The sequence below is a fragment of the Gymnogyps californianus genome, chromosome 24 (assembly GCF_018139145.2).
Source record: "Gymnogyps californianus isolate 813 chromosome 24, ASM1813914v2, whole genome shotgun sequence".
NCBI classification, from domain to species: Eukaryota; Metazoa; Chordata; class Aves; order Accipitriformes; family Cathartidae; genus Gymnogyps; species Gymnogyps californianus.
The window spans coordinates 2,161,499-2,170,900 of NC_059494.1; the positions used below are offsets into that span (position 1 = coordinate 2,161,499).

The 9,402-nt window shown below is 42.2% G+C and overlaps 1 protein-coding gene across 1 annotated transcript; it reads left to right on the forward strand.

Annotated features, from left to right (window-relative positions):
* Positions 1–425: 425 nt before the first annotated feature.
* On the forward strand, positions 426–9,044 carry HAUS8 (HAUS augmin like complex subunit 8). The gene is made up of 11 exons (XM_050910613.1): positions 426–725; positions 1,095–1,165; positions 1,273–1,328; positions 1,638–1,734; positions 2,442–2,555; positions 3,079–3,161; positions 4,369–4,440; positions 4,944–5,102; positions 6,069–6,210; positions 7,274–7,415; positions 8,180–9,044. The coding sequence occupies exons 2-11, from the start codon at positions 1,096–1,098 to the stop codon at positions 8,298–8,300; spliced, it is 1,056 nt and encodes a 351-aa protein (XP_050766570.1). The 5' UTR covers positions 426–725; position 1,095; the 3' UTR covers positions 8,301–9,044.
* The last annotated feature ends 358 nt before the right edge of the window (positions 9,045–9,402 follow it).

Genomic DNA, 9,402 nt, shown 5'->3' on the forward strand with positions numbered 1-9,402 from the left:
CCTCGGTGGGCAGCGCCGTCCCGGCTCGGTGTGAGACCCCGTCCCTCTGAGGCGCCACCACCACAGAGTTCGGTCGCCCACAGAGGAGGAAAGGAAGGAAGGAAGGAAGAGAATGGGCACCCATCGGGGGCACAGGGCCGCGCTCCGCCGCCGTTTACCTCAGCCGGTGGGTGAAGCGCTGGCAACCAGCACCGCCGCCCGCCACAGGCCCCGCTCACCACTTCCGGGTAGGGGGAGGCAGGGCGGCGCCCATTCAGCGCCGCGCGCGCACTGCGCATGCGCTCCACCCCGCGGCGGGGCCGCGCGGCGCGCCGGGGCGGGAGGCGCGAAGCGTCGCCCGGGGTTGTGGCGGCCAGTGCTCGGCTCGGCTCGGCTGCCTCGCCCCCGCCCGCGGCTCCCAACGCAGCTCGGGAACGGGCGCTCGTCGGCAGCGAGGTGTTTTCTGAGGCAGGGCCCTGCGGCGAGAAGCGGGAGTGGGTGGATTCCTGTCAAAACCGAAGAACCCCAGTGCTGTTCTCGGCTGGGAGCCTCGCCTCCCGGCGCTGTGAGGGCTCCTGCTGCAGAGGCGGCGGTGTTGCTGGTGCTCACCGCCCTTTTCCAGCGATTTGTTAGAGCACTGGGGCAGCGCAGAAGATCCCTAGCATGCTGTTCTTGAGGTTCACCAGCTGAAGCCGCAGATAGTGACCACCTCCCACCAAAAGCCTGGGGAAAGAACAGCATTTGGGGTCAGTCATACTGTAAGCGTTGTCAGGCCCTCATTTCTTGCTTTACTCTGGGTGCGGAGGGGAGCGTAGCAGTCCTCTGCAGGCGCAGCCCGGGTGGGAGGCGTCCCCTTCGGGGAGGGCCCCATGCCCGTGCGGTGAGTGTCCGCCCCGGGTGAGGCCGGCGGTGGCGGCTTGTTTCGTCCCTCCGCGCCGCTAGGGGGCGGGCGGCTTCTTCTGCCCCTGGAGCACGGGGGCGGTGCTGCGCCTGCGCGGCGGTTCGAACGGGATGGCGGCTGAGGCGGCGGGAGGGTGAGAGAGGGGGAGCGTCTCGCCGCCCGGCCCCTCACTCGTCGCCCGGTGCCGTTCTCATCTCCCGTTCTGTCTTTGCAGGATGTCTGCGCTGGCGAGCGACTCCAGTACTACGGTGGCGGGCGGAGAAGTGTCTAAGAATAAGCGGAAAGGTAGCCGTGGGGTGAGGGGGGAGCCCGCTCCGACTGAGGCGTGGCGGGTCGCTGAGGTGGGAAGCGCGGCGGCGGGCCCGGCTGAGCTCTCTTTGCTCCTTCTTCAGGAGGAAGAATCGTGAAGTCTCGCTACCTGCAGTACGATAAGAAAGACACCAAGAAGGTACTTGGACGCCTCGCTGCCGAGCTCAGGCGTCGCTCAGCAAAGGATGGAAATGGCGTGAGGGGCGGCTCGGACGTGTGGCAGCGAGACCTAAGCAAAAAATGACTCTGTTGGGGTTATGAGGGAGTCGTGGTGTATTACTAGATGCAGACTGGGATGGGAACTTGGGACTCTACTCAGGTGACTTGCAAAGCACCAAGACGCCTTGGGATTGTAGTTGTTTATTGTCAGAATTCAAGTTGGAGGTAAGGTATATTGCTGATCGCAATTACTGCTTGTGTTCAGTCTTATCTGTTTCTTGATTGTCAGGATACTTCAGCAAATTCCTTTTCAACGTCTACTGCTAAACCATCTGCTGCAACTAAACCAAGATCAGTTCTTCCTCAGAAATGTAAAACTTCTACTGGTAGGTTTTACCAGAATTTAAAAGCTATTCTTTTGTGAGTTTGTATTTCCAACCTGTGGAACTCCTAACAACTCTAAAATGTTGTTAAGAGATGATATTTTGTATTACTTGCATCACTGCCAGTTATTATCTGTATACAAAGGGAATTAAGAAACTTGATGTGGGATTGAGGGATGTAAACTCAAATGCATTAAACTCTTGTCTGGATGTTCTGATAGAAAACTAATCTGGAACTGAGTAATTGGGTTGTCTAAAATAAGCATATCTCTTGCCTTCTGCGCAAGGCTTTGAACTACTCTTTTACTATGCCCTTACCATTGCCCTGCTTTTTTTTATTTAAAATTTTTAATAAACCCAGTGTAAATGACTGAAAATCCCTGTCTGCAAAACAGTCCATTTTTATTTCTTTTGCAAGAATTGCAGAAGAATTTTCTGGTAAGACCTTAACTTGACTTGAAAATCCTGAGGAAATAACATTATTCCCTTTTCACATCTGGGTGGTGGTGTTGAACTGTGAAATGTTTAAGAGGATGACACTCTGAACTACCTTATCTCTAGGTAAGTTAGGGAGTGTACCAATGATGTATATAAAATAAATGTGTAAAAGTTTGCATAAGGTTGCCACATATTAGTGAAGCATATATAATTGTGAACTTGTGCAGAATCTGTTCTAATTCTTTTAGTTTGATAATAGCTTCTTTCTACAGGTGGTGTCCCTAGCTCATTAAATCAGAGTAGTTTTGAGAAAGGTGACTTGCAGTCCACTTTATTAGATGAAGATAAAATTAGTCGACCGGACCTTGATCTTTCAGCTATTAATGGTAAGCTTCCACTCATACTCAATTTCTTGTTTTATTATTTTTAACATATGTGCTGTAACTTGATGATAAGTAACCCTTGTATTCTTCTATATTCACAAAAGGATTTTCTTAAATAAGGTGAATGTTATTTCAAGTGTCTTTAAGCAGAGGTGTTAAGACCTTTGGGGTTTAAATTAATCTCTCGATTTTTAGTATCTTTTGGGTGCTCTGTTCTTTTTGTTTAAGATCAAATATTAAAGAACAAAGTACTCTCAAGTCTTTGTTCCTATAACAGATGGGTGTTAGATTACCAGCCCTTCTGAAAATTGTATCGCATCTATCTCTTAACTGTCACTTAAAGCTAAATGCTTATGTGATCCACATCTCATGAGTATCATCAGAGCCAGAAATAGAGTACAAGTCATCTTTACTGGTACACATAATAAATGTGAAATTATCTTTGCCTTTGAAGAACCTGATGGTATGTTGACCCACCCTATATACTTTGGTAGAAGAGAGCAATAACTTTTCTGTTGTGATACAGATAAAACTGTCCGCAAAAAGACTCCTAGTTCAAAAGCTGCTTGCAAAGGAGATAAAGGGACACGTCAAAAAACCAAAAAAGCGGTGAGTCTCACTGCTTTCATTTGTTAAGCATATTTATTTTGAAATGTGTGAAATGAAGATTTTCAGTTTATCTTTAATCTTAATAACAACTTTCGGGTCCTGGGATGATCTAAAGCTGTTCTGACAGAAGTCAGAGGATAAGTCTGTTCTACTGCTAGCGGTGTTTGTTTTGTTTATCAGATGTCTCAACACTGACTGAAGCTTTGCCTCCATTTCTTGTGGTAAAGAATCTGCTCCAATTGTAGCATCTCCTCAAGTGGATTCTTTTTGTATTCCTGTCCATACCTTTTAATTATATCACATTATCTTTAAATGTTTTCTGACATTTTTGCTCAGAAAACTAACATTGATTCAACCTAATTTGAAGTGCCTTATTTAGGGATCTCATTCAACGTAGCACTGAAGCTTCAAGTTCTCTACCAGTACGTCATGGTTTAACCCCAACCGACAACTAAGCACCACACAGCCGCTCACTCACTCCCTGCCGATGGGATGGGAGAGAGAATCGGAAAAGTGAGAAAACTCGTGGGTTGAGATAAAGACAGTTTAATAGGTAAATTGAAAGCCGTGCACACAAGCAAAGCAAAACAAGGAATTCATTCACTACTTCCAATTGGCAGGCAGGTGTTCAGCCATCTCCAGGAAAGCAGGGCTCCATCACATGTAACGGTTACTTTGGAAGACAAATGCCATAACGCTGAACATTCCCCCCCGCCCCTTCCTCCAGCTTTATATGCTGAGCATGACATCATATGGTACGTCAGCTGTCCCGGCTGTGTCTCCCAACTTTTTGTGCACCCCCAGCCTACTCACTGGCGGGGTGGTATGAGGAGCAGAAAAGGCCTTGACTCTGTGTAAGCGCTGCTCGGCAATAATGAAAACATCCCTGTATTATCAACACTGTTTCTAGCACAAATCCAAAACATAGTCCCATACCAGCTACTATGAAGAAAATTAACTCTACCCCAGCCAAAACCAGCACATAGTATTATGAAAATCTGCTGAAAATGTTACAAAAAGTGGTGGAACAAAGAACAGAGAGGTATATTTAATTAACATGTGTTGTTTAAAAACCCAAACTTTTTTCATCAAGCTCACTGTTGATAATTCCAGGCATAAATTGGACTTTCAGTAATTTATTTGAACATTGAAAAGATAATTGTTTAAATACCAAAATTGATCTAGTACATTCTTTTCTTTTCTGAAGGGAAATGATTCTGGTGCTCTGATGGAAGAGCTGGAATCTCAGACACTGCTTTTAACTTACCTAAGAGTAAAGGTGAGAGTCAGTCAAGTATTTGGTGTTTCAGATAGAAGAATTTGATATTGAGGAATTGTTTAATTTCTTGTCTCTGGTTTCTGATCCGTAAAAGTTAGATTTTTGTGACTTGATGTGTTTATGGTTATAAAACTGTATGACTGACTTTGAAAACTCTCTTAGAGTGAATTCACTGCCAGTTTATTAAGCTGGTGCTGGTTCTTCATAAAGCAGGGGTATGCAGAAGTTTTGGGAAAACTGTGAGTGAGAGTGTTTGGGGTTCAAGGTTGTAGCAGTGACTTTGTTCTTTGTTCACTCAGTGCTGTATATGTATATTTTTCCTTTACAAAAATATTAGCAGTGGTGGGGGGAGAAGATAGAGGGAGGCTTTAATTATAATGTACTGTGCTTGTTGCGTGAGGTCTCCAATTCATTAATTGAAGCTCTTTGACCTGGTCTGAGGCTCACTTGTTTATTCAGCATATGTTAATTACTTAGTTGTGAATATTTTTTGGATGTAATAGGCAGGAAAAAATCTTGCTGAGCTGGAGAAAAAAGCAGAAAAAAACTTGCTAATGTTGTGTGAAGAAAAGGAGAGACAACAGGAGAAGCTCTGTGAGTTGAAGCGTGAAATTCTGCTCAAAGAGAGAGAGAAGCAGCTTGATGATGCATTAGACAAACAGGTAGGCTTTATTACAATTTATGCTTCTGCTATATTTAAACAAGCCTGCTTAAGAAGTAGTCCTTTATCCAGAGAAGATTTCTCTGCTTCTGTGGTCTGCTGGGGTACAATTTTATGCATCTTAAACAACATAAATATCTGCTTCCTGTTGTGGCATGTAATGCTCTCTAGTAACCTAAGCAAATGCTTTTGTCCCTTTGTTGGTTGTCCCTTGTGGATGGGCAGGAAGGAGAAGTTAGAGCTATTGGGCAAGAGGCAGCAGTAGTGCACCGGTTGCCAGAGCAGTTTACACTTGATGCACAGGAGATGCAAGTGTCTTAAACCATGTAAACATCCTGCAGTTATGCAATTACAGTCATGGCTAGAACTGAGATGCTAACCCTTAGGTGAGAAGTGAACATCTGTTCTTTATTTGTCTTATTTTTATACGTCAGACAGCAATAGTTCTGGCCTGGTTGTAAGAAGGCAAGTTTCTAATGAAGTTCTCGATAATAGGTGATCTTAGAAGCTAAAGCCTCCCCTCTTTTTCAGTATTTTGTTAGTTCTGTTGTGTCAAATTAAAAGGTAGTACTTTTTGAATAATTAATTTTCAAAACTGAACCTATGTTTGCTTTTAAGAAACATGCATTGCGAAAATTAAACAAGACTTTTGTCTTCTGGTGAATACACTGTTAACTACAGTCAAAGTATCATATATAAAACGCTTTCCTGCTATGTTGCTAATATCTCTGAGCTACAGTAACAAGGAAACTGGTATTGACCTAGGTGTTTTGGGGTGGTAGAGGAAAACTTATTAAACAGCATGATAGGAGTATCGTACTACAATCTTCTTGAATTTCTCTGTCAACGAGCATTTCAGAATGGTACTTGGGGTTTTTTATAAATGATTTTTCTGTATTGAGCCAGGTCTGTACTAACAAAATGGCTGCTTTTGAAGAAGTGTTGGTTCATCATGTGTCTTTTTCAGATAGAAGTACTTTCTCCCCTTGTTCCTGTTTGTGAACAGTTTAAAGACCGATATAAAAGCTTTGCAGTTTCCCTGGATGCCACTAGACATGAATTACCCATAAAGAATATTCACATAGAAGGAGATATGCTAACATACCTTGGTATGAAAATTTGATTAATCAAATTTATTTTCAAAAATAGTGGTTTTGGTATGCTAAAATTCTTACATTGTTATTGCTGGATCTATCTGGGGCCACTGGAGGAATTTTGTGTGCTCTTAGAGCTTGCATGGACACTGGGCTGCAACGTTAGTCACATGTTTTGCTGTGAATAATTCTTGTCTCCGTTTAACCACTAAACTGCACTTGAACAAGTTTTTTATCTTGCTGCAGGAAAAAAAATAACTTTCTAAACTAGGGCAGTTTTCACATACACTTTCTTTAGCGAGTTTCTGTGTCTTTTAACTGTATTCACAGCATTCCTCCTCCTTTCTTGTTCCTAATGGGTAAGCGAGTTGTAGAAATACTGTGATCTCTTCTTGTTTCTGTGTTTGAGCGATAGTCACATGGGTAGACTTGCTCACATTTCCTGTACAACTAGAGCTTAAATGTATTGTGTGATGTCTTGAATCAGAGAATGTTTGTTTAATAAATTAGTACTTGTGTTTTGTATTGAAGTCTGGACAAAAAGTTACATTTTTAAACTGCTGGTCTGCAAGAAACGAGATTCTTAAACCATTTACAATAATCTTGCTTACACTTTAAAACAAATGGAAAAGGTTTATTGAAGAACTTAGAATTCTTGTAAGAAGGCTTGAAAGGAAATAAATATGTATTTTTGGTTTGTGAGTGCTAAAGGAAAGGACTGGATAAACTTCGTGTTGGGGGTACATGCCAATAGCAATATATGTAACTGGCCAGGGAATTATGGATGTTTAAAACTTGTTTTTTCTCTTGCATTTATCTCGTAAAAATCTTTTTCATACTCTAAATGAGAGCTTGATTAGCAATTTTAATAGCCTGTTGCTGGTGCTAGTCTTCATAGCTAAAAATAATTCGGTGCTCTCAGTTTTCTTGTAGTGTGTTTGTGAAAGCTGAACAAACGCTAGTTTTCCATCATGTAGTTCACCTGTTTCTGTGGTTACTGCAGCTATTAAGTAATCTTGTATTAACTGATGCCATTGCACGCATTTTTGAATAATATCTTTAACATCTCATATTGTAGATGAACTGCAAAAGCAGTTAACTATCACACAGGAACTTCTGACAGAAGTTATGCCAAGCTACTCAGAAGAAAGTGCAAAAGCATTTAGTGTACTGAAAGACCTTAAAGAAGTTTCTCAGAAACTGGATAAAGAGCTTCAAAGGTATTTACAACAATCAGGTGAAAAGACTCGTTGGCTAAATATTCAGAGTAAAATCTATAGTCTCGCCAGAATATATCCAGAATGTATATGGGAGGAGGAGTAACTGAGGGGATAGTGGCACTAAGTTTAATTCTGTTCATAGCAGACATCTGTATTTCTGTCCCTACCCTACCTACAGTCAAAGTAAAGATGTTTGGGGTTTTTTGTTTGTGTACTCTAAGTGAACTACTTTAGTGTGCCATTCTCTGACACTTTAGCTGAGAATTTCAGTGAGCAAGAATAGCCCTGGTAAAGTGCAAATATGTAGGAGAGCGGAGAACTCCAGGACAAAGAAAAGTGAACTGGAAGCACTACGTCTTAAGTAACAACCATGCAAATATATCATCCTTTAGGAGGTACAAGGAGCACAGAAAAGGTTTTTTTCCTCAAGTACTGTGTCAACAAATACGAAGTATCACTGAGAGCATGAGGAAGAGATAAAGCGTGATAAATTCCCTTTCCTTCCTTCATTTCCCTAGAAGAGATTACAGCTAAAACCTTTGAAGATTGGTAGACCATAAAGCCACGCATCTCCCCCTCCTGCAAACTGCCCCTCCTCTCCTCCAAATTCTAGCCTTTGGGAAGAAAATTCACATTTTACGTTTTTTCTTCTGGTGGCTCCGTGGTAGGAGAATGATGCGAATGTCCAGGCGCATAGCCTTTGAGGTTAAGCAGGAGTTGTTATCCTCCAGAGTAACTGATTTAGCTTGCTTCATTTGTTCCAGGAGCTTCACACAAGTGCAGAACCTGTCGTTTGAAGTTAGTAAAGAAGTTTCTCTGCATAACCAAAGAATATGCGAAGAGAATCATGGACTAGATGTTGTGAAACACTGGTACTTCAACTAAGTTTGTGTATTGTTGTACTAATGGGTGGGTACTAAATCAATGCCAGCAGACTTGTTATCTTTTTACTTCTTGTATGAACATATAACTTGTCCAAATTTTCAGTTGTACCAGAATATGAAACCAGCAGCATCTATGCTTACTAATATAAGAAACGGAGTTTTGTTCTGCATGCTGTCCCATAGGGAGACTTTTTTTTTTTAACATGAATTTCTGTGACACCTTTCTCGTCACTTTCTGCCTTGACAATACTGAAAAGTAAAAAGAAATGTTATTCTTAGCAAGTATGACCTATGTATTCTTAAACTTCTTGTTTTACTTTCTTGCACCTGGCTTCAAGTGCACTGATTTGCATCTCTTTCCGAAGTAGCGTTCCTTAGAGGGCAGCATATCAGAATATAGATGTGGAATCGTGTATGTGGTACTTTGCATTTGCTGATCTCATCAGGAGGATCTGTAGGAATGTACAGCATGATCATTGGTCACTCAGTGAACAAATTCTGGAGGAACTCTTAATTGTCCCTTATTTCTGGATTTGCTGAGAGAAAAAGCTACATGGGTAGCAAATAATGAGGCTGATGCTTGGAAGGAGCCTGGTCACTTGTAACAAGTGAAAAGTTTTGGTAGCTTGTTGCCTAATTGTCTTGGGAACAAATTATTAAAATCATAAATGCTTTTGTGTTAACCTGACACCTTCTCTTTAAGGACTTTATTCTTTTTAGTAATAAAGACTATTTTCCACTGCTATATCAATAGCCTTCATGTTTGAATATCTTCACTGATCTCCTGCAGAAGCTTTTGTTTCCATCTGGGCTTACATAGGGCGAATACTACACAATATATGCAGTGACAGACTTATAGGCACTAACCAGTCCCAATGGCAAGCCATGACTTACTGGCACCCAAAGTCCTGAGGCCAGAAGAGTGTGAATGTGGAGACAAACCTCAAACCTAACTACTGAGTAAGTGCCCGAGAATGAGTGTGCTCTGTTATGAACATACATGCCGGATGTGGCAGGTTTTTTCAACATACTTTCCATTTTTGTACATGGAATGCATTTCTCTCTGAAAGACATGCTGTATCCTGTATTTTTTTAGCTGTGGA